General features: G+C 48.9%; 3 protein-coding genes across 17 annotated transcripts in view; 2 read left to right on the forward strand and 1 right to left on the reverse strand.

The window, feature by feature from the left end:
• SCN3B (sodium voltage-gated channel beta subunit 3) overlaps nt 1-3127 on the forward strand; it is a 72988-nt gene extending 69861 nt beyond the window's left edge. The window contains exons 8-9 of the mRNA XM_080366856.1: nt 662-977; nt 2914-3127. The gene's annotated coding sequence lies outside the window, so the exon portion shown is untranslated. The remainder of the gene's footprint in view (nt 1-661; nt 978-2913) is intronic.
• HSPA8 (heat shock protein family A (Hsp70) member 8) overlaps nt 1-23225 on the forward strand; it is a 240724-nt gene that overhangs the window by 15657 nt on the left and 201842 nt on the right. The window lies entirely within an intron of this gene.
• The window catches only part of GRAMD1B (GRAM domain containing 1B), a 107346-nt gene that overhangs the window by 7927 nt on the left and 76194 nt on the right, over nt 1-23225 (reverse strand). For 11 of the 15 annotated variants that reach the window (XM_080366835.1, XM_080366844.1, XM_080366838.1 and 8 more), the window contains 16 exons: nt 22934-22957; nt 15649-15733; nt 14663-14766; nt 14410-14505; nt 13864-13944; nt 11620-11735; nt 10971-11127; nt 10109-10298; nt 9589-9732; nt 8810-8928; nt 7215-7357; nt 6434-6537; nt 5819-6022; nt 5503-5593; nt 3020-3127; nt 52-169 (listed from right to left, as the gene is read on the reverse strand). In XM_080366835.1, the coding sequence (XP_080222961.1) occupies nt 52-169; nt 3020-3127; nt 5503-5593; nt 5819-6022; nt 6434-6537; nt 7215-7357; nt 8810-8928; nt 9589-9732; nt 10109-10298; nt 10971-11127; nt 11620-11735; nt 13864-13944; nt 14410-14505; nt 14663-14766; nt 15649-15733; nt 22934-22957 (1884 nt within the window). Of the gene's footprint in view, nt 1-51; nt 170-3019; nt 3128-5502; nt 5594-5818; nt 6023-6433; nt 6538-7214; nt 7358-8809; nt 8929-9588; nt 9733-10108; nt 10299-10970; nt 11128-11619; nt 11736-13863; nt 13945-14409; nt 14506-14662; nt 14767-15648; nt 15734-17428; nt 18109-22933; nt 22958-23225 lie in introns of those variants that run through there. The other 4 variants (XM_080366843.1, XM_080366846.1, XM_080366845.1 and 1 more) reach the window with 2 other exon arrangements.

The following is a 23225-nucleotide window of genomic DNA, read 5'->3' on the forward strand; positions in this document are numbered from 1 at the left end:
GGAGACGCAGTGGCCCTCTAGTCCCAGTGCTACGCGGCCGTGCGGTCTCACCTGGTCTAGAAGCATCACGGAGGATTTGATGATCTCACGCCATTTCTGTAGCTCTGAGTCATGATACTTCTGCTGAGATTCTAGTAACTGGGCCCATTCTGTCTGAGACTGGGGTAACCTGTCAGGCAGAATATGAGCAAGAGTCAATCTAGGGAGACTGAAGTCAGGGGGGAGCAAAGCGGACTGGGAGAGCACGTAAATCATGTCAGCTTCTGTCTAATCATTTCACCCTTGAGGAGCAGGTTTTCTTGAGCAAAAGTGCATTTAAATGTGGTTGCTGATTTCCTACGTGGGATACCAGTGTTGCTCTGTCTTAACTGTAATAATTAATGAATAGCAAAGATGTGTCTTTTGCAGAAGTTGTTGTAGTGTGCGTGGAAGGGAAGGGCTGTTTGCCAGAAGGGAGCCTGAGGACAGGAGGCAGCGTGCTCTCACTGCCTGGGAGACGTCTGTCCTGAGAGACGGCACCGCGGCTGGACGGGGAATAGTGCAATGCAACGTCATGTTCTGGGACAGGTAGCCCTGTGCAGTGTCTTGGCTTTTCTAGACATGCTGCATCACTCTGTCTGTTAGAACAAGTGGGCAGCACTGTCTCTTTCTTTAACGGCAGGTTAGTGTAGCTGTCGAGCTCCTCCCTTCAGGCCCAACTAATCCTCCAGAGCAGGGCTGGAGGCTGCCGAGTCGGGCAGAATCAGGACAGATGCAGGCACTCGAGGCAGGATCACCAGGACTGGCTGCCCAGAGCCGCTACTCAGGGCCATACGACAGGCCCCAGGACGGTGCCAGCGGAGAACCGGAGCTTCGCTGGGCCAAGACAAGGATAAATCTCAGTCGAGCAGAATGACACAAGGAGCACGGTGACAAGGAGCGGAGTCAAGGCAGTTGGCAGGGCAGCAGTCCCCCTCTCTGCCCGTTTCTCAGGAGAGGTATGGCTCTTTATTTTTGCATGCCCCCCGTTAAGACAGCTAAGTCATGCTACTTCCAACACAGCTAAAAATCTTTCCTACTTTGTCTTCTGCTTACCTCTTGGGGCTCTGCTGGTTTCCAAGATAGCTAAGTCGTCTTTCCTACTTCAGGCTCTGCTGCTTTCTAACATAGCTGAAATCCCTCATCTCAGGCTGCCATAAAGCTTTTCAAGCCCCCTTCATGGAAGTCCCCGTGTTAGTGAGAGCTCATCTGCAGCTGGAACTCACTTCTTGGGTTCCTCCTTTCTTCCTGGCTATGTAATGTAATAGTTGAACTTGTTCCTCTCTCACCTTAGCAAACGGGCAGAGTAGGGTGCCGCTGCAGACCAGCTGCCCTGCCAGCTGCTCCTTGCACCGCTCTGCTCAACCCAGATTTATCCTCACCTTGGCCCAGCCCCGGTGATCCCCCCATCAGCACCGTCAGTGCTTGCATCTGCCCTGCTCAGCTGGCTCCAGATCTAGAGGTAAACCAAAATGTTCATTAAGCACGACATTAAAAAAACAACACGAGTTAAAAAAATGGACCTGCTCCCCATGGTCGATAATCCTAATGTCAACACTCTAGTACTAATAAAGACTGCTTTCCTTGGCTGAGAGGAGAGGCTACGTACTTAGGATTGGTAGAATAGAGCTACCCATGTAATGCCAGTGCACATTACAAGCAGCATACAAACAGCATGTAAAGCCTGTACTTAAATACTATATTGTAGTGGTTCAAATAAATACCAGGAGTGCCAGAGGAAGATAAAGCAGGCAAAATCTCTTAATGTATCTATCCATGGGAAAGCAGCAGGGCTATTATGAAGAAAATAGTAATTCCCTTCACTAATGAGGAGAAATGAGAAAGCCTATAACATGAGACAAATCAATCAAAAAATTCACCACGACGGTAGCACGTGGATGCTTAAATTTAAACCCAGCTTAGCAAAGGAACAACTGTGACCACGCAAAAGTACAACCAAAAAGGGGACAAAACCACCTGCGTAAAGTGGACTCTGAAAGTTCTCAGCCTCTGAAGGCTGAGAAGAGACTGTTCAGAGACTATTCAGGCAGGATACCTGGCACTTACGTACATACAAAATGCAGTCCCCTAAAAATGCCGAAGGAATTCAAAGCATGGAATCGCTGGCTATCAACTACGGGGCGTCAGGTCACTGCGGTAAATGTCATCTACAGAGAAGTGCTCTGGAGCGCACCTGGGGAACGCGGACTGGCAGGGCTGCCTTTGACCCTAGACAAGATGGGGGGATCAGTAAAGACTGATCCCAACAATGAATTCAGTCTGGCTGGAGGCTGCTGGCATGCGTTCTGTAACATGGAGAAATGGTGCCATACAGCCCGGAGCTCTGCACAACTCGGCACACACCGAGTGGACACCACACAGAAACAGGGTGTCCAGAAAGCCTACCAGAACACTACCAGTTATTAAAGAAACTTATGTCAAACTGCAATCACACTTCACTGCTTGCCATCTAGTACTGCCAGGGAATGCTCAGGTCACTAAGCAGCACCCTGTGTCCTCCTCGTGGTTTCTCCATTCCTCCCACGCGCTAACAACTTGCTGATACCTGGACCAATACCCTTCAAAGCACTTACCTAACAGCTGATTGTGTCTCAGGACCAAATCCTCCTCTGAGTACAAAGGATTCCTTCTAAGACACTGCTTTTCATACAGAGGGAAGCTTAGCCATCAAAAGAGGGGAGGTAACAAACTTGGCCCAAGATTGCAAAACATCTATGCGTAACGCATCCTCGGTTACGTGGGATGCTGGGAAGAAGCTGCAGTTGTCTTAACTTGCTGTCTTCTGCTGCAGCTGCTCAGTGGTTTTGGATCTGGAAATGCTGATAGCTTTACAGCTTCAGCTAACTACCTGCTTCATCTCTTTTACACTAACAGGAAAGAATCTACAAGACAGGCCAGAGCTTTGGTGTTCTGGGAAAGCCTCTTAACATCCATAGGAAGCATGCAAGAAGAGGCAAAGACAAAGCAGGCGTTACAGTACCTTTCCTGTAGCCGCAAGCCCTGCCAGGCTGTGAGCGTCTGCGTAGTATATTCCAACATCCAGAGTTTGTAGAACAGCATCATATTGAGAATGACCAGCAGCACCAGACTGGAAATAAAGAAAACTGTCAGTTTAGTGGGAGCATTCATAGGCCATTGCTTGCCAGTCGCACCTGGCACTTTCAGAAGGTGCCTGGGGCCCAGGTCCACACTGCAGGTGAGTGGGAATTTAATCTGAGTAAGGGCCAGCTGATCAGAACTCAAAACTTCACTTTGTGGAAGAAATGTGCGAGCAAGGAGGACAGACAGACAGAAAGACAGGGATGACGGAGCAGACAGAACAGGTTGGATGAGTGGTTGTGCTGAATGGGAGGGAAATGGAAGAGGAAAGAGGTAAAAAAAGAGAGAGACAGTACCTGAAACAGATCCTAATGGGAAGCAGGGGAGAGAAAAGACGGAGTAGCTGCAGGTTAGAAACGGACTGACACAGAACAAGAGAAACTGGGCTGAGCGGAGAAGGCTCACAGACAGTCAGAGAAGATGGGGAGGGCCAGGGAGAGAGGAGAGAAGAAAGGAACAGTGGGAAGACAGGCAAGAAGGACAGACAAATAACCGTGTGCCTGCAATTAATGGTGAAATTCGCTTAGCAAAAGATGAGCTGTGTGTGGACAAGCCCGAAGCGCACCCATGCAAGGCACCATCTGACGTCGAAATACATGCTGCAGTCTGCGTCCAGCCTCACACCCCTCCTCCCACCCCCGGCGACGGATGCTGCCCCAGGCCGCTGCTCTGACCCGGTGCTGTACCGCTCTTCTCGCCGCACCACGCCGGGGCATGTCTGCTCCTCCCGTCAGCCACGCTTGGGGAATAGATTCCCAAATGACATGCTCGTGCCTGTCTCTGAATAGTGCAGCTATTTTGCTGGAAGAATGGCCCACTATTGCCCAGTTTGGTCAGGCAGATGGCAACTGGCCAGAAGAGTATTCTCAAAACATTAGGGAGGGCGCTCTGGACCGCTCTGAGCTAAGCTATTAGCCTGTCAGGAGAGATTGTCACAAAGCTTTTTTTGCCTTCCTACCCAAAGTTTTAATTGCATCTCACCCAGCTCTAGATGCAGAAGATAGCAAGAACCTGTCTTCTCATCGTTACAGCAACTAGCTGGGCTGCTGCTGCAAACCCCTGCAGTCTTTATCCCCACTGGGAAAAGGAAATGCAGGAAGGAGCTCAACTTGAAAAGTAACCGCAACCTACAAATCTCAGCTTCTTCCCACCTCACGGAAAGGTAGGTGGTGCTTAAGAATGAGCCCAAATTCTGCTGTTCCTCCGGGGTGAACGGTATGCTTCCATTTCCCTATGCAATGAAAAAACCCGCTGTATCTGGATTTCTCCTTTAGACCATACTGCTTCACAGCACCGCTGGTGCACTAACACAGGAAAGCTACCATCAGCCCCAGAGGCAGAGGAACAGTAAATACACCTGGGTTTGGGCATAAAGGTTGAGCCACGGGGGTACGAGGGGCTCGTACCCAACTCACTTTGAGCACGCATCCAGCCGAGACCAAGACTAGCAACTGTGAAAGGTGGTGGCAGAAACGGGACCCAAATCACATGTAGTTCTTGCTGCTGAACTAGTGAAATCGTGCCAATCTCTCTTGCTTCATCTGTTTCTATCCTTATTTTGCAGAAATCATGTCTCAACAGTCCAGCTTCTTCTGAGATGGTATCTCTTGTCAAAATTGCTGCCCAAGAGCAGACCTGAATAGATTTGCCAGACCAGAGGAAAGAAGTAGCAGACAAGACTCCTCACATCAGCTGAGCCCTGTTCTGACAGCACAGTAACTCCCAGAGAGCTTTGCACGGTCATCTTTCGTGGTAACACCTAATTTGTCAGGAGATTACATTAAATGACTTAATTTAAATGTAAAAAAAAAAAAAATATTTCTAGATGTCACTGAAAATCTCTGAACCGAGTCCCTGAAATAAAAACAGACTCGTTCCACTTGTTGGATTTCTTCTTTTTTAAGTATTGACTCTCCACATCTTGCACAGCTGCCCCACACCCTGCTTGCGACTGTCAATGTTGCCTGTCCCCCGCAGTGTAGCTGACCGGTATTTAGGACTCCCAGAAACATGCAGATCTGCAAAGCCCGTGCTTGGTTAAAACAAGATCACCACTGAGGGGAAGGGAGAGACTTTTATCAAAGAAGGTCCAGAGCCTACAGAGCCAGATCAGTGGCCAGCTAAGTACTGGCAAAAGCTGGGATCAAGCCAGACAAAACAGCTAATGGGGTAATTTGGGGGAAATTTCCATTAATTGTTTTCTGTCATTGCTTTTTCTGTCCTCTGTGCTGCACAAAGTCTGGGACCAGAGAGGGATATGAGAGAAAAAAAAAAAATGGCACAGGGGAGCACAGAACGCCAGCAACACTAAAGGACCACGGTTGTTAAAGGCTGACCATGACGGAAAGCAAAAAAATCGCTTACACAAAACTGATGACAAGGAGCAGCTTGGAGACACTCTGCAGGTGGAAGCCGCTGGGGCTCTCCTCAGGGATGTGCCGTGTCTGAGTGGAACCTGAGGAGACAGATGCGTTCAGGCTAGGAAGTGCTGTCCGTTGGGGAGGTCAACCCTCGTCCCTGTACACCCCCCTCCATCTCACTCAACTGTGTAATACATCCTTCCCTGCCCTGGAAAGCCCTGGCCCCTCTTCCCATTAACCCTCTGCGAGCAAAGCTCCAGTTTGTCTCCAGAGGTACCCAACTCCCCAGCCCCAGGCACGAGGGGGCTGCAGTTCCTTACCTGCCACGTGCTTGATTCGATGTGCAACCTCCTCATCTGTGGGGGTGGTGACGGGACTCAGCACCTCCTCCAAGTGTGGCACCCGCAGATGGGCATGGGCCCGTTTCCTCCGGCGCACAGTCGATTGCTTGCTCACCTTCTCTTTGGGGGATTGTCTGTGGACCTCAGCCAGGTACGTGCTTTCGGTTTTGGCCAGTTCGCTCTCTGCAGAGACAGCGAGGGAAGGCATTTAATGGAAGCAGCGCTGGCCTTGCAGAGAAACAGACTGAAGCCCTCTAACAGCCCAGCTGCTGGGGCTCAGAATTTGGCAGGGTCCAAGGCCCACGCCAGAGCACACACCACACATGTCCCCTGCACCTTTTGCCAAACTCTGACCCCAGCCTGCCTGTGCTCCTGCCGAAGAGGATTCGATGACCTGATTAATTCCAGCAAGTGCTCCCCACGCTACGGCAGTGACTGCAGCTGACCCCTTTATTCTGAGCCACCGCAAGCTCTGACCCCTGGCAGGCTGGCAGCGGGTACCACACTGTCGTGCTGCCCACCTGCAGGGAGGCACGGACTAGGGAAGGTGCCACTGTGGGCTATTACCACCGCTCTGGTCATTGCCACTCTTACCCAAATGACGGAAATAATCTTCTAGGCCGCTCCAAAAATTCTTCTCAATGAAGGATTTCACCAGCCCCCAAGGCTGCTTCCTGTAACGTAACTCTGTGGAAACCCTATGTGAAGAGAGGAAAGTCTCCCAGTTTTGCTTCCTGGAGGCAATGTCAATTCTCAACCCTTCTCCATGTAAATTCGAGAAATAATCATGCACGCTGTTATTTCTGGAATGGTCTCAGCCTGCCGTGTTTCTAAAGGAGAAGCACTGCATGGAAAGTCCTGCCGAAGGCAGCGGCAGGAAGGCCTCAAGGAGAGCCTCCCCCCCGAGGAGGCCCGAGACCTTCGCCCATGTGGCTGGCAGGCATTTAGGTTACTTGTTGACGTCCAACACAAAAGCCTATCGCTTCGCCTGGCACCAAATGCCTCTGCTTGTCCCCCAAAGCCCGTCTCGGAGGCGCAGTCCCTGAAGCATGTCCTGTTGCTTATCACATGTAGTTGATCACGTGTGACAACTGGCCCTGCAAGCCACTGCTTCCGAGAAGGGGGCACGAAAGCTCTGTAAATCCTCTCCCTGACCCAGCTGTAACTCCTCGGCGTTGGGTCTATTGTTTGCTCAGTGTCACCACAGCAGGCAGCTGCCCCTGCTGTAACTCAAGTGACAGAAGCGTTCTGGCAACAGGACAAAGAATCAAGGCTAAGTTCTCCCCAGCCCCTTCTAATGTTCCAAGTGTCAGAACTCCCACCCAAAGGTGACTTTTGACCCCCAGTAATGCTCTTTATCCCACATGAAGCGTACCTGAGTCGGCTTTTGTTTCTGGCAACACGAGTCAACGTGTAGCGGTTAATGGTGTAGAAATAATCATGGTAGGGGACGTCGTGAGTTAGCACCTCTGCATCTATGACATAGCACTCGCTTTCTTGGCTGGCTTTGTACATTGTCTGCATAAAAGACATCATGCAAGGCAACTATTAGTCTGGTTAGAATACAGCTTTGACAAGATTGGCACCTTCACTGGCACTTTAAAAACAGCTCTACCACAAACTGGAGATGACACCCACGCCCAAGCCCCATCTCTGCTCTTTTTCCATGAACGGCTCGCCTTTAAGGGAAGGCATTCTTGAGGAAATCAAGTGTTTCACTCAGATGTTTCCCAAGGGCGTAATTCAAAAGGGCCATTCAGTTCCAGCAGCTCAACCTCAGCATTTATTATCAGAGAGACAGTTACGTGCACTGCCACGCGAGGACCAGTTCTGTAGGGCCTTTGCAAGTGGTACCTCTTCCCACTGAACTGATGCCTGGCTTGTCAGGGAGCAACTTCAACTAAAATCAGAGGTGACCCCACTTTGAGCAGAGGTCCTTTCTAGCGTGAATTATTCTGTGATTCTAAACACTGTAAAAACAGGTCATTTACTTCTTTTAAGCGCTTCTGATCTGCTGCTTTCTTTGCCCAGAACAAACCTCGCAAAGGGGACAGACACAGTTAACTGCAGAGCCATATGCAAAAGCATGGCTTTTCTTCCAGACTGCCTCCACTCACCCCCGAAGTGAGGACACAGCAAAGTGCGCCTCCATGGTTGACCCCAAACTCAGAAGAAACGAGGCCACGTCCCTGCTTGCCTGAAAGCGTACTGTTCCTTTTGCCCATGACTCTGCTCCCCCCTTTCCCTTCTCTGACCCTCCCTGCAGAGTCTTTGCTTCTGAACAGCATGCTTTCTCGCATCTTCACAAGGTACACCTTGCCACTGGGACTCTCCTCTCCCTCGCATGGCATGCTCAGACACTCCACCTTTTCTTGGCTCCTGTTTAGTGTTCCCTCAAGTTAACCCTCAGTATTTACCTTCGGCCACTTGAACGTATCTCTGGACACAAAACGGAGGGTTTTCCTCCCTGTCTGGCTGCAGCCTGAGTAGATACAGCTGGCCTGGCTCTTCCCGGAGCATTGCAGATGCTCCCCCGTTTTTACCATTTTAAACACATCATCTGATTGCCCTCACCAGTAATACTAAAGCCTGGACATCTCTGTGCAGAGCTGTGAGAAGGACTGGCCAGACAGTATTCACAAGTAACATCCGCTGGACTGACTGCAGCTCAAGAACCCCCAGTACCGGTGACAAACATAGTTCTTAGAATCTGCTGGCTTGTTTACAAACTCATCTGGTTTTGCCAGAAAATTTATGGTCCTTTCCTTGCAATGCAATGCAGTGCAGTGTGAGCGTAAAATTAGGTATACACATTTGCAGTGATACTGGGTAGCAAGTTAACACAAGAAAAATGTGTAAAGGAAAATGGAGATGGAGGATGAAAACGTGCAAAGGAGCATGCCCAAAAGAAGAAAATAAATCACAGATCTGTTTCTACGAAGCATTACACCCCTGCTCCCTATCACATACCTGCGTCTCAGTGACAGTGGCAGTTTTGGGGGCCAGAGGGTTGGTGAGGGTAATGGTATACAAGATCACTCTGGTCTGATTGCCATTTTCTTCCTTCTTCCAGGGATGAAAGATAATATCTGAGGACAAAAAGATATTCCATTCAACTAACTGGAGAGCTATCTCGGGTCAGTTCCCTAGGGGAAAGGCTAACCCTATAACCAAGCTCAGGACAGGAGTTCCCCTTGGAGAGCTTGGCTGCAGAAGCATTAGAGCTCAACAGAGCGTGAAAGAAAGGTCTCCTGTAATAAATGGGGAAATTTTCTCCTTTTTCAAGTGCAAGGGAAGGGGGAGAGGCTGGGGATGTATCTCCTTCAGCAAAGCTACAGTTACAGGGAAAGGAGGACTACAGCGCATCGAGGGACATTCTCTTTTGCATCGTCAACTGCACAGTCTGTGCCAGTGTCCGGTGTGGAGCTAGAAGAGCTTTTTCTTCAAACAGTTAAGCCCCAAAACCAGGATCAGGCTTTAGCTGATGTTAAAAAATAAGACAGTCTGCTTCTTCCATAACTTAGATCTGGCTCTTAGAAAATAAAACTAGACAGCCAAACAAGGCTGGTTCTACCTGCTTTTGATTACTGTCGGTACAGGCTACGGCTGCCCCAAGATGTGCTCAGAATATTGCCCAGTCGCTCTGCCATCGGGCAAAGCTGCACCTCCAAGGCACGGTGCCAAGACCTTCCTTCTGGACAGGCCTCTCCACCTCGGCAGGGAACACAGGGAGCACGCCAGCAGCTTACCAGAGAACCGGCGTTGCTCCATGAAGTCCCTCTGGAACTGGGAGTCCGTGAAAAGCAAGTCGTACAGTTTGTCCACGCTGAAGTTGAACACTTCGTTCACATACTGACGGCCGTTCAGATCCTCGTAAAAGGCTTGGACTTCCCCTGGGGGGAAACAGGCCCACAAAGCCCAGCTGTGATCCTCCAAGCCAGTGTCACAGGCTGTGCTTTCGCGGTACTGGGACCAGCATGTTACTTGAAGAGGAACCCAAAGAAGGTATTTCTAAACCTTTTCCTCCACTGATCCCAGGATAACAGTGGGAATGTCAGAAGGGGTAATTAACTACATAGGTTACATTAGGGACATCCTTCCCAACACCCCACACATTCGCCCTTCTGTGGCCCAGGATGGGAATTCTTTGTATCTTCTGAACTCTTAGGGTCCAGAAAAGGGATTCAGTATTTGCCGTTCCAGTCTCTCAACAAAGAGGACAGGAGAAGGCTGGAAATACCACCAATGGAATGGCCCTTCCCCGCATACCTTCATCATGGGTCTCTGATGAGTCACTGAGCTCAGTGGGAATGTCTTCGTTGTCATTGAAGTCTAGGGAAGGGGAGTTCACGGGGCCAATGATCTCTATCTTCTCTCCCATGATATTTGCAATGCCAAGGTCTTTTTCCACTGGACTCTCTGCCACTGCCTCCTCCTCTTCTGGTAGCACTCCATCAAACTGCAGCAAGGAAAGAGCATAGTGAGAGCAAGATCAGCACCTGGAAACTTGCAGTTATTTCTGAAAACTTTACAGCTGTGGGCCAATCTTCATACCTTTGGACATTTGGCCTCGACATGTCTGGAAATAAACTAATAGAGAGAGGAGGAAAGTTACCATACGGTGTTTTGTGCATATTAGATCACCTCCTCTCAAAGAACCACACCGGGCTCAAGCTTGGGACATACACACAGCTGTGTGTTTGCTCAGGCAAGCACACCAACAATCCCGGTTTTGCTCCCAAAAAAGTCCTACACAGCTAGGAAAATCTGAGGTTATATCTAAAGAAGGTCTGCTCTGCCGTAATAGTGTGAGGGCACACACTGTTTCCGAGGGAATAACTAAAGGCAGAGAAGAAATCATAACCCTTTTAGCTCCAACACTTCAGTTCTTCTCATCTAAAAGTATAGAAAGGAAAACGCACTTGCTGCTGAGAGTCCCAGTTTACTGGCTTTTAGGACAGGCACGCTTTGCTCACTTCTTCTTGGCCAAATGCCATGCTCACAGATATGGGTGGTTCGAGGACTGAGGTCAGCTGCAGGGTAAGCAGTTACCTCCACTGTTCAAGGATCACCAGCTGGATCCCAGAGAAAAGGATTACTGCTCCCACTGCAGCAGAGGAAGACCACTTACCGAGGCTGGCGCTTCACTGCTTCCCGTAGATGTCAGTGTGCTGGCAGTGACAGATTTCTTTGGCAGCTGAGGGCTAGCTTCTGGCTTGGCCTCCATGCTGCTTTTTGAGGAGCTGTCGTTGACTTCATTCTCTTCCACGGGGATTTCTTCACAGTAGCTGAGACGCCACAGAGAACACAGGTTTTTATGTTTACCTCTCTCAGTACAGCTACAACTGGACACACAGAGCAAGTAAGAACACTTCTATGAAGTTTCCAGTCTGACCGGGAGCAGAAACGGCTCAGTGCAGGGAAGATCAGGCCCAAACTTTTGAAATATTTATACACAGACTGACAAGTATCAGCACTTTCTGACCATGAAACACGCTGACTGGCCTTATGACTGGGATGCTTTGGCATCTACAGAATTGCTCGCCTAGCTCAGCCAGTAGAGAGGCAGGCATTTCAGTCCGTACCGACTTCCATAAGGAAATGGTACCCTTTCAGCTTTTCAGACATTACACGTTTAAAGGTAAATATTTGGCCAGAACCCAGAATCTCTCACCAGGGACAATCAGCAGTTTGAGGTATACAATGTATGAGGACTCCTGCTCTCCTGAGCCCATCTTTTCTTCATCACAGGCAGATTTTACTCCTTCTCACTCACTCACCCCATTGTGTTGAAGTCATCATCAGGAGGCACGTAGTCTTCATCGTCACTGGTCAGACCCAGCTCATTCCCGTAACACTGGTGGACAAAGTGCCAGAGCTCCTTTGGACACAGAGGCTAAAAGAGGGAACAGAGAACAGTACATATTGTCACCTGAGAATAATGAAAGACAATGAATTTTTAGAATTACCATTATCAAGAGTATTCCTTGCCCTGAAAGCAGAAGCAAGAGATTCTGACACAGCCCCTGATCGGAGGTGAGAGCTTTCTGATGGGCTCACCTCTTCCAAATTCCAGGGATGCTACAAGGTGGCTTGTGTGTGACTGCCACGCTGGCCCAGCCCCATGCTGGCTAGGGGCTGCAGGCGTACGTATCCTTGTATCGTTAGGCCAAGCTGGCTTAGAGATTGCCCCCGTCAAGCAGTAAGAGGCCCTTTCACCCAGTAAGCCTTCACTGTCAGCCCAGGTTCTGCCCTAAAATCTGACTTTGTTATTTTTTCATGCCATAATCTCACGTTAGTTAAGGCTATCGCAAAGCAAACATGGGGCTACACCCAGAGCAGTACATGAAATGACATTTCCCGCTTACACAATGGTGTGCACATAATAACGTAAACCATAAACTTGCACTTCCCTCCACACGTATTTTCCCTGCCTCTTCTGCTGTGCCTCCATTTAATGTTTGCTGCTATACCAAACCCCAACACCTTATGAGGTTTTTTCCCCTCCAAGTTTAAGTTAAAGCTGCTTAAAGAATTATAGCTGCAGGGAAAACTAAAACAGCGACAAAGAAAAACATTTCCTGTTACCCTTTGAAATCAAAGAGTTTGTCTCACTAGACACTACTGTGAAAAGCTTGTATATCCTTCCAGTTAAAAAGAGAAAATGAATTATCAAGACCGTTCACAAAAGCCCAGCTTTTTAGGGATGCGGGTCAGCTGATCACCATATGACTGCATTCCGAGGATCTTAAGAAATGGGGTAGGAGAACTTGTGATTTCAATAAGTGGTACAGGGATGAAAGGGGATGGATTTTTACCCATAAGAAATTTATGGCCAATGACAAAGATTTCTTATAAATGAGGGAAAAGAAATCTAGCGAACATTTTCTGAGTTGCTGGCTTGATTCTTCCTGCAGTTACTGCATGGGATAAGGCAGGAAATTTTTAATCTAGCTACCAAAAGTAGCAATCAAAAACATGGGAAAAAACCTCTAATGAGAAACTTTTATCCAGAAAAATGTCTAACTCTTGTTTCACCTTCTTCCCACATGCACTGTAATCCACACATCACGAAAAGCAGACCAGTTTGTTTCTCCCTCTCACCTGCCAGGCACAGATCCTACATTTGGAAAAAAGCTCTGGAAGTGTTTTCTGTCTTTATCACTCTACGTCTCAGTTCTCGTTTGCTTTGACCTTGACACCAAGGGCACTGAATTTTGTTAGAAACTTCAAAAGGCTGATCAAATTACAGCATATGGCAGCAACACAAGCTGCCCAATGCAAAGCAATCCTTTTGCATACTAAATACTACTCCGATTTTCAGGACAGAGTATTCTGGGTGTGTGATTACTTAAAGCCTTCCAGTACGGTATGAACTCAAGCCAGATCATTTCAAAATGCTCGTAGTGCTGTAACATCAGTTCATGAGACTTACTCTCGCAGGGAGGCCAGAAATACTCAATGGACTGTGGACACTCAGATCAAATATAGGATATCTGGGGCCTCTGGTGCACATCCCTGCCTCATTTTAACATCCAACCTCCCGAGCCCTTCCCCAGTGCACCCCACAGCCACCGTATCTCGTTTGGTTTGGGGATGCCCTGAACACAAGCTCTTTTTCTCTCCTATCTCAAATCAACTCTACACTTCTGCAGCAGAGACTTCCCAGAAGCTTCACCTGCACGGTAAGCTATTCCTGTTACATGTTGAACTGCTTTCTCCTGGGCTGTTTCACTGGAATTGGGGACCTCAAAAAAAGCTCCTTCCTGAGACACATGCTTCCACACCTCAGCAGAGACAAAGTGGCACCTACTGTGTGTGTAAGACATGTCTGTACATAGACAGAAATCCAAGCGAAACAGAAGAATTGCACCTGCAGTTATGTACTTGCTCTACCTCAACACAGGTGCTTACCGTCCCTACGTCATTTCATGCACATGCATTAGCCACAGGTATTATGCTTCTGCATATTTTCATCACCTCCCTTTCACCCCACCGCAACGCTGAGGTGCTGGTCTCTGTACCTTGTCAAGGAGAGCATTCTGCCAGAGTCTGAACATCATCATGTACGTCCTGTCTCGAGCCCCAAAGGAAGTAAAAAAGTGCTGAACAGGAAGAGATGGAGAGAAAAATCAGTTCAGAAAAGGCCCAAAAAAGGGAAGAAGCAGAAGAGACAAGCTGTTCGCATCATTTCCAGCTACAGTTCACAGAAACACTAAGCAAGCCACACAGCACAGTTCTTGGGCACAGGCTGAAGCTCACGGAAGCCTCGCAGAGAGGCCGAGTGTCTCAGGGAGCAAGTCTGAGCACAGAAACAGTCCCGTTAGAGATGTGCCACTGCGTCACCTGGATCTTCTGCCCAGCCCCCCACCTCACATCCGAGCTACGTGTGTTCCGGACTCAAGCCCAGGCTCCACAGAAGCTCTGCACCCAGCCCTTCTCCCTTGGCGCTTCCTCCCGGGTAGCACAAGCAGTCAGTTTGGAAAAATCCCGCAACACATTCATATTCCCCGGCCCCTGACAGCCATAAGGGGTGGCCCCAGAGGTGGAGGCTTCAAGGATGGAGGTACCTTTTCAGTGTCAGTGCAAACTTGGATGGCATTAGGAATGAGCCGTGCTGTTTTTTCCTTGGTCATCGAGCAGATGTCCTTCAAGCGAACAGTCAGCTACAGTCAGAGCCATGCAGAAAGGGGAAGGCAGAAAAAGAACACAGGTAAAGAGAGACAACAATGAGAAAGACAATGGAGAGAGTGCTTTTAAAGCAACGTCAGCAAATATGCTGACATAAAACACGTGCTCAGCGTGGCGGTCTGACAGCCTTACCAGTGTCTCCCAACGGAAGATGTTGCTGTAAAAGCAGATCCAGTTTTCAGAGAGGTAGAGGCGGCCCTGCAGGAGAATGTCTCTTTGTAGCGCACATGAGTAATCTGTGGGTGGACAACAGATATCATTTAGGAGCACCAAAACCAAAAGACGGGACAGCCTAAAGGCAAGGATAAGCAGCAGCATCAAGAGGAGAAGCTACTCAACACAATCTCCCAGAAAGCCAAAGGCAGAGCCAGAAGGAACTGAGCCAACAGCCTCTGCTCTGTCCACTAGGTTCTGATTCCTCCCAAGGGCACGTCACAGACAATCTCTCTTACTGACTCATGATCTGCCTTAGTAGCTGGTCATTCTGTTGCACCCTACGTACTATTTTCCAGATTTTAATCTGTCTTTTCACCTTCTAGTGCCACTGTTCGTTTCTCTCACAGTTTAAGCATCCAAAACAATTTCTGTTCCTCTGCTAGGATGTGCATCTTTCAACAGTACAAGATACGGTGTGAGATCATCAGTTACATAAAATAAAAGGACAGATGCAATGCACTAGGCAATCACTAATCAGCTGCAAGGCCAAAGCCTAAGTGGATACAGGCAGGGCAGTCATGTGTGAATAGGGAGCACCAGGGATGTTAGGAAAAAGGGAAGCTCAGTGGTACTGACACCTGACCCTGACTAAATGAGGAAAAAGCTCAAACACTAACACATTGTCAGGTTTGGGGGAGCACTGTGGAGGAAAACACGCTCCTCAAACCACGAGGGAACCGAGCCGTGGCCGATACAAATCAGCATTGCTCCCTGAAGCAAAATGAATGAAACCCACCAGAACTGGTGAGGAGGGTTTCCATCTGCACACAAGAATAACACAATGGGCTTGTTCCTTGGTGGCAACCTCTCTGAAGAAGAAAAAGCTGCATGTACATGTGCTGGATTTCCCCCCAAAACCATGGGCCAACACGAGAGGCACTGCAGCAAGGGGCTGACCTTACCTACGATGAGGCGCTCCGTGTCAGGAAGCTGTTTGAAGAGTTTCCTGAAATCTTCATTCCGTTGTTTGTATGTTGGACTCAACACCTGCAAATAACAGAGTGCCTGTTAAAGAGAGGGGCAGGCATGAGTACAGAGAAACGGAGCAGGAAAATAGGAACACCTTGGTAAGGAGAAGGGGGATCAGATGCACTTACAAAGCATGAGGCTAGGAGCTCCCATCACAGCAGACACGCAGATGGGAGAATTTGGGATTTAGTGCATCGAGTGAGAAGAAAAGGAGAACCTGACTTGGAAGAGCAAGTACAGAGAAGGGCTATACCCTTATCTGCGAGGTAGCAAAACAGAACTGCATGGAAGCTGCGGTCGCAGGAGAAATCTCTTTTCCTGTAATCCTAGACTGTACGAGGCATGACACATGCTCTGTTTGCAATGCATCAGTTGGCTGTCAGTCCCCAGCTCCCCCAGGAACCACACAGCAACTCCAGAAAACAGGCGCTTCAGTACAGCTGCAGCCCTGCCAGAGGAACTTGGATGATCACTGTCACCAAGAGCTCAGGAATAACGCAGTCATCCCCGTTCCTCTCCCCATCAAGTGTTCTACCTGGCAGTCAGTGAACACGCAACCACCCGCCGGTACGGTGAGAACACTTCTGTGGGGCTCAGAGGAGGCTCTCGCAGGGACTCAACCATGTTCTGCACTTATTCTGCAGACACCTGGCCCCACGGAGGGCCCCAGAGAAAACGGTGCTGTTGGCTGGAGGGAGACCAGGAGCTGGCTCCTCTCTGGTGCTCACTGAACTTTAACGTGACTCTGTCCATGTCAGACCACCTCCTACACACCATGCCCATGCTGACAGCTGCTCATAATAGCCAGAACATCGTTTGAAGGCAGAGCTGACCGACATGCAGGCAGATGTAAACGCAGGCAATCCGTATCTCCCACATTAATCTATCACGTTCTTTCTCCCACAATCATAGGAAAGGCAAAGCAACCTGGGGTACAGCCTCTTCCCACCCTACCTCCACTGCCACCCAACGACCCTCTCCTATCTCTTCCCGATGTGCAATACAAATCTCCCAACGCAGAAAGGGGGGCACACCTCAGATCCTTCCAGCAAGGGTCCCAAAAATCAAAGCGATTACAGCAGAAGGCAGCTTCTGTTTGAGAATGGCGTTGGTGGGGTCGCAGGGGTAGGAGGAATATGAAGTTTATTTAACATCAGCCATACAAAATTGTCATATTCTGTCAAATCAAAGAAGGAAACACTGACAACCCCCTGCCCCTCAAAAGTATTTCCTCTTCTTCACACCAATTTACCAAACTAGAAACAATTATTTTTTTTTTAACATCAGCACTTCAGATATTTGCTCCAGTCTTGTGGGCCCAAAGGAAAGTATCTTACTTCTGAATAAAATCTGCTAACCAGCAGATGACAGAAATAAGGATTTTACTTACCAAACTTTTGCCTGAACATCTAGAAAAGATCTTGGTCAGAGACAGGCTCCAGCAAGAGCCCAAGCCCAAGATTTCCCAGGACAAGCTGACAAGATGGGAAAGGAGGAGGGAACAGAGATTATAATCAGCCCTGAGCTTTGGGTTCGATGCATTACAGCAGCCCAAGTCAGTTGAAACCTCAGTTTCCATGTGGAACGGTGCTCCCCTCCCTTCCCCGCAGTAAGGGATGTTCTGACCTGTCTAAAACTCGTGCTGCAACAGACCCTTCTGCTTAGCACCAGAACTTCTGTTAGTGACAAACAGTTCAATTTAGAGACACTCACAGCTGGAATTTCATCTGATCCATGGCTGACACATTCTTGCGATAAGTCGATGAGCCCCTCCAGGTCCCGCCGCAGACAGGGCAGTTCTTGATCCAGTACAAGATTCCAGAGAGCCCCACACTCCAGCAAGGAATCCATGGCGTTCCCTCAGCACTTGCACAGCTCCCAGTGTTCTCAAAGTTGGCTTTTCCTGTTCCTGCTGTCACTGCTTCTTGTTTAGATTCAACATCGACAGAGACACAGCAGTCTGCCAGGAGTTCACACGCCTTCCCCGACTTTCTTGCTCACATTCAGGTCACCTGCCCTAGCAGCTCTGCAGAGCTGAGAGAGGATTTGCCCTCCAGAGGACTTTGAAATAGTGGCTCATTAGGGTCAGCGTGCTGGCAGGCAACCTGTGCGCTCCTCTGCCCCAGTCTCACCAGCTTCTTGCTGTGGGCATCCCTCACAGAAACACTGGAAAAGCACCGACAGCCCGAGCAGCCGCGAGCAGGTCTGTGCAAGGCATGTGCCACCCCCCAGCACCCAGGGGTGCCAGAGCTGGAACCGACACAGCTCCGACTGCCAGGACCCCAGCGGAGCAGCTGGAACTCACGGATCTAGTTGCAGTTTCCAGGACCGTAAACACTTCAGAGACTTCAACTTTTTTGTCCTCCCCCCTTTGAAACCAGAAAAGCAGTTATTCTTACTCCTTCAGTGTCTGCCTCAGGCTCTCCTCTCTAATCCCTCTCCGCTCCGAAAGGCGGCTTCAGCCTGTGTTGGTGTTTCTCATGGAAGGAGCCGGGGGGGAAGATCCCAAAATGACTGGCACATGCTGCAAGTTACTGTAGCTGGGTAATTCTGTCGGCCAATGCCCTGCAGTAACCCAGCCTCAGCCCGGCCTCCCAGCAGATGTTTCCTGTAATGGAAAGTTGCTGGACAGAGTGTGCTGGGGGAGGCGCGAGGGGAGTAAGGAGAGACCAGTCGAAAGCATATAGCTGTGAGAAATCAGCCATGGGAGACCCACGCGGTTAGAAAGCTTCAGGGCTCCACTACTCCGGTTTGTATCGCCGAGCCCTCTCAAAAAGCATAGGTCTGTCCAGGTTTCATTCACTACCAGGTGACTTTGGCAATGGAAGGTGAGGGTCCTTCAGGCTCAAGCAAACAAACACCCTGCAGGCCCCAGCAAGGCTGCACGGAGCGCTGGGATTCCCCGTCTCCCTCTGCCCTCCGTGCCCAGCCTCTCCATCCCGCTGCTCAAGTGCGGAAACGTGCAGGTAAACATCCACCCCACGACACCAGTGCTGCTCAGCCATGATGCCAAGTCTGTGGAAACGCGTATACTGAAGTAAAATGCTCGTTCTTCCTAACCAACTGGGCACGCATCTCAGAACACCAAGCCACCACCAACCAAGCCTTCACAAAGCCAATGCTTCACTCCCGGGCCCGTGGCTGCGGGTTGCCCAGTGACAGGGATGGCCGACAGCGAACTGGTGCACCACTACTGGTGCATCACGCTGGTGCTAAATGGCACACAGGTCCCCGCGGTTAGCCCTGTCAGAGGGAAGCAGTACATCCATCTGCCACCCCAAGATGAGGGAACAATAAACAAAACTTCCATAGGTTGGGAAGGATAAAAAATTGGGATTACAGACACCTGCGAGGTACCAGCACCGCTTTACTGAATGGCCCTCTTTGCTGGAAACTGCTTATGGGATTACTTCCAAAAAAAAAAAATCCACCAGGATGCTTCTGTCTACACACCCACCCACCTCCCTTTGCAGAGATGAATGGCACAAGTGATCAGCAGAGCTAACCTGGAGGTGGAGGCAGCAAACATTAACTCTACTGCAAACAACCAGAGAGGAGACAGGATGGCACTGCAAAGGGTGGAGAGAGGAGGCTTGCAGGGGAGATGGAGAGAAAAGGGTGACTCCCCATGGTAAGATCTCCCTGTTAATACCCAAACAAATCCTCCAACAGGACATTCAAAGCAACCATTGCTGGGAAATGGGACAGGACAGGGAAGTCTGACAACACAAGAACTGAGAAAGGCACCGTATCGTACAGGTCATAGAAAACAGGTGAGGAGGAGATGGCAAGGAGAGATGGCAAGAGGCAGAGAGAAAAGGGGGAAAGAAAATCTTATCCAATCTGCCCGACTGATGGGACTTGTTCTTAACCCTTTAGGGAAGATTTACATTGCTTCTGGACAGAACAGGAGAATTACTGGAAAAGAACAGTCCCTGCTTGTGTGGGAGAGTTTAGACCCCATGACAGCAGGACTGCTACGCTGATTAATGCCAGCAAAGAAACTGGCCACCTGTCGCACAGCATTTCTTCCAAACTCGGTCTGGTCTCTCGGGTTTGGGTTTTTTTTCCTCCTGTGTTCTTTTTTTTTTCCCCCCTTATCATTTTAAAAGTGAATGAACAGCAGAGGAAGAAGCTTCCAAGTAATCACTGGCCATTTGGAGTGGAAAGTGGATTTGAGTTCATCATCACATGAGCTTGCAGCAAAAGCTCACTCCTGATTTAGTGCCTCTACACCACAATAACCGTGGCACACCTGGTGATCCACCCATACACCTAAAATCACGGAAAATCAGAAGGGATGAAAAAATACCTGAAAGACAATGAGTTAACATTGCTCCACAAACAATTTGAAAAAATGGTTATTGGCACTTAAAAGATGATTGCACTGATTTACAGAGAAAAAGGCTGTTTGTTCAACACCGAACTCACTCATCATTGGGCCTGGATTTTTGCAATAAAAGCTATTTACATGATTGCTGTTGCTGAGTCAGACTCGGGCTGCCACCCATTGGAAAGCTGTGTCTGATGTTTTCCCTAAAATGATGCATAATTTCTCTCTCTTTGTCTTCACAGGGAACATTATACTCTTTCCAACAGCCAAGCCTCCCCCTCCACCCTGGTATCTACAAGGTCTCCAAGAGGGTACTGCAAGGAAAAAAAAAAAAAAAAAAAGACAGTACACCAAGCCCAGCAAAGGCTGATTTCTTACGGTGTTCAGTCTTGTGATCACTTGACATTGTTCTTAAGGAGCTCAAGCGCTGCTCGAACGCCTCCAGAAATCAAGGCCCTTTGTGGCATCACAATCACCACAGATCCTCAGCCACCCTAACTCCTAGCACGCATGCTTTCTGCCCCAGGAAAACCCAGGGCTCTCTCCTTTACATGGCTACTTCCTTGGATTTCACTGGATTTATTTTTGAGACTTCCACCTCTTGCAAGCCACGCTGCACGCTGCCCGGCACGCCTTCGCCGAACTGCAGCTGCAGGGCTCCTACCCCACTCTGTGCAAGCCTCAGTGCAGGCAAGCGGGGAGAACTGCGCTCCTGTTGATTATTTCAGACTTACCAGGCCAGTAAATGTTTCTAATAGTATTTTAAAACGCCTGAAAGAGACTAGTTAGTGTCTTTTCACTGTAATTTTTTTTCCTCAGTAACCACTCTGGGGCACATAGGTGGAGAGGGGGCGGTTCAGGTCAGGGAGAAGGTGTCACAAGAAAAAGATTCAAGCGTGGTTGCAAAAGAGAAGGCAGGTGAAAGGAACGTGCACAGACAAAGCAAAGGAGTACAGAGCAGGGCAGACCCTGGGATCTAATAGTAAAATGAAAACCTCATGGGCAGATATAAATCTCGCCTCTTCCCTGGTGTCAACCGTGTGCTCCAACTTTTCAAGATCATCTCATTCTCTTTTCTGGGCGTACGCCCTGTAGATTCTCCTGACACCTGGTGTCTACCAGCACAGGGACTACAGGAGGCAATTTACAAAAGCTAGCCTCGCTATAGAGTGGCAGCTCAAAATGCTATGCAAAATTGGAGACATACACCCTAATTTATGAACAGCCACGGAAGCAGAAGGACCGACAGTCCAATTGAGAGAGAAGCAGGCAGAAAAAAGCATGGCAGCCTTGCTAGGCTCAGCGCCTCAACGGCACGCTGACCTCCAGACACAAAATCTGAGTGTCCCTCCATGCCTGGAAAAGGGCCCCAAAGCCCAGAGAGAGAGAGAGAAGAACAAAGGAGATAGCTTTTATCCTTGGAAGCAAATTATCTCCAGTTTGTCTCTAATTTTAATGATGTCTTGCTGGGTGACAAATTCCTTCTACCAACTTGTGGAGTTCCTGCCACCCTCGCAGCCAGCGTGACCTCCTCCTTCATGTCACCTGGGAAGTGATACACACATTTCCCACATCACTAAGCACGCCTGGTCTATAGATAAGATTACAGAGAAAGTTTGGGTTTGAGGTCTATTTTTTTTTAAATATAATTTTTTACATTATTTTTAAAAAATAAACCAATTAACAATAGTTCGACCTGTGGACACAAAAGTCCAAAGCAGACACATGCAAACTGCACCCTGACGGCTAAGCAGATGGATGAGACCTAAACCAGAGCTGATCAACAAACTGACTTTTTACTCCATGAGAATAACAGCTGTTCTAAACCAAAGTCTCCGTGTCTGCAGTTCCTCACTGAAGGCATGAAGAACACCCACCTCCAGGACCCAGTGATGGTCGGCGTTTCCACAACGAAGACATGACCACAAAGCAAACCCCGTAGGGTTGAGTATATTTACTCTCAAAATGGTGTTCCTTTCTAAACCTCACAGTGCACCTGGACCAGTTTGCTTTTGTCCCGTGGAAAGCAAAGCAGAGAAAGCACACAAAGACCAAGAAAGGGCAGGTCTGCCAAACCAGTCCGTGACCTTGGTTCACCCCTTTTCTCCCATTCTCCATCTGGTAGGGATGTCAATCCCAAAAAGCACTGGTAAGATCAAAAGGAAAACACACAAGGTAAGAGAAGGAGGCAGCATCTGAAGGAAAAAGTAGAGGAAAAAGGAATTCAGGAGAGGGAAAAGAAGGGTTCCAACTGGCAAAGAGGGATACAGGGCTACAAGGACAAAAAGACCAGTTAAAAGCAGCAAAAACTAAAATCAATTTAGAAAACCAACATTCTGACCACCGATGCTCTGGGGATCTTTGAGGACCATGTGCTCTTTTAAGGCAAGGGCTGTATTTTTGGTTTGTGGTCGTACAGTGCCTGGCACCTGGGGCTGCTGAACTGGCACAAAGAACAACGCGGAGGGTGTTTGCTCCGAGCGTAGTGAAGTTAACATAAAACAAAAGTGAGGGAAAGTGAGTAAAAGCAATTGTAAGGCTTTATGAAGGCAAAGCCTCCACAGATTAATTTCTAGAGCTGTTCTCGGCATGGAAAGTAACAGAAGAATCAGAAGGACTCAAATGCCAGAAAAATCCTGCCTGGAAGGCGTTGGCAAAGAAGGGAAACTATATCAAGGAGATGCATTAGCGAATTTTTAATGGCGGCAATACTGCCAAATAGGATCGACTGCCTTCCTGGGGTTTGCAGCCCATCCGTATTTCCACATTGCTGCTTTCATCTGGCCAGAATGTCCCTAACTAACTAGAACATGATTTGGTTTAGTTTTATTTTCTAAAGGACAGCAATTAGGGGGGAAACCACAAAAAATGCAGCCAGTGCTTACTCTCCGGATGTACTGTCTCTCATGCTGAAAATATACGGAGGAAAAACAAGAGAACAGAAAGATAAGATAGAGAGGACACAGAAACACAGCGACCCACAGAAGCAGAGCACAGCAGAGCGTCATGCAGCAGGGTATGGATCTCAGCAGCTACAGGCAGAAGCAGCTCTCACGTAACAGCAAAAGGCACCTTTAGCCGTGGCCACAGATTTTTGCAGCAGCCTGGTTGGGCCTGTGCATCTGCCCAAACTGCCTCACACCACGTTCCTTCATCTGCCACCTCTCCGCTAGCCGG

This window comes from Falco punctatus (genome assembly GCF_963210335.1).
Source record: "Falco punctatus genome assembly, chromosome: 16".
Classification (NCBI taxonomy): Eukaryota; Metazoa; Chordata; class Aves; order Falconiformes; family Falconidae; genus Falco; species Falco punctatus.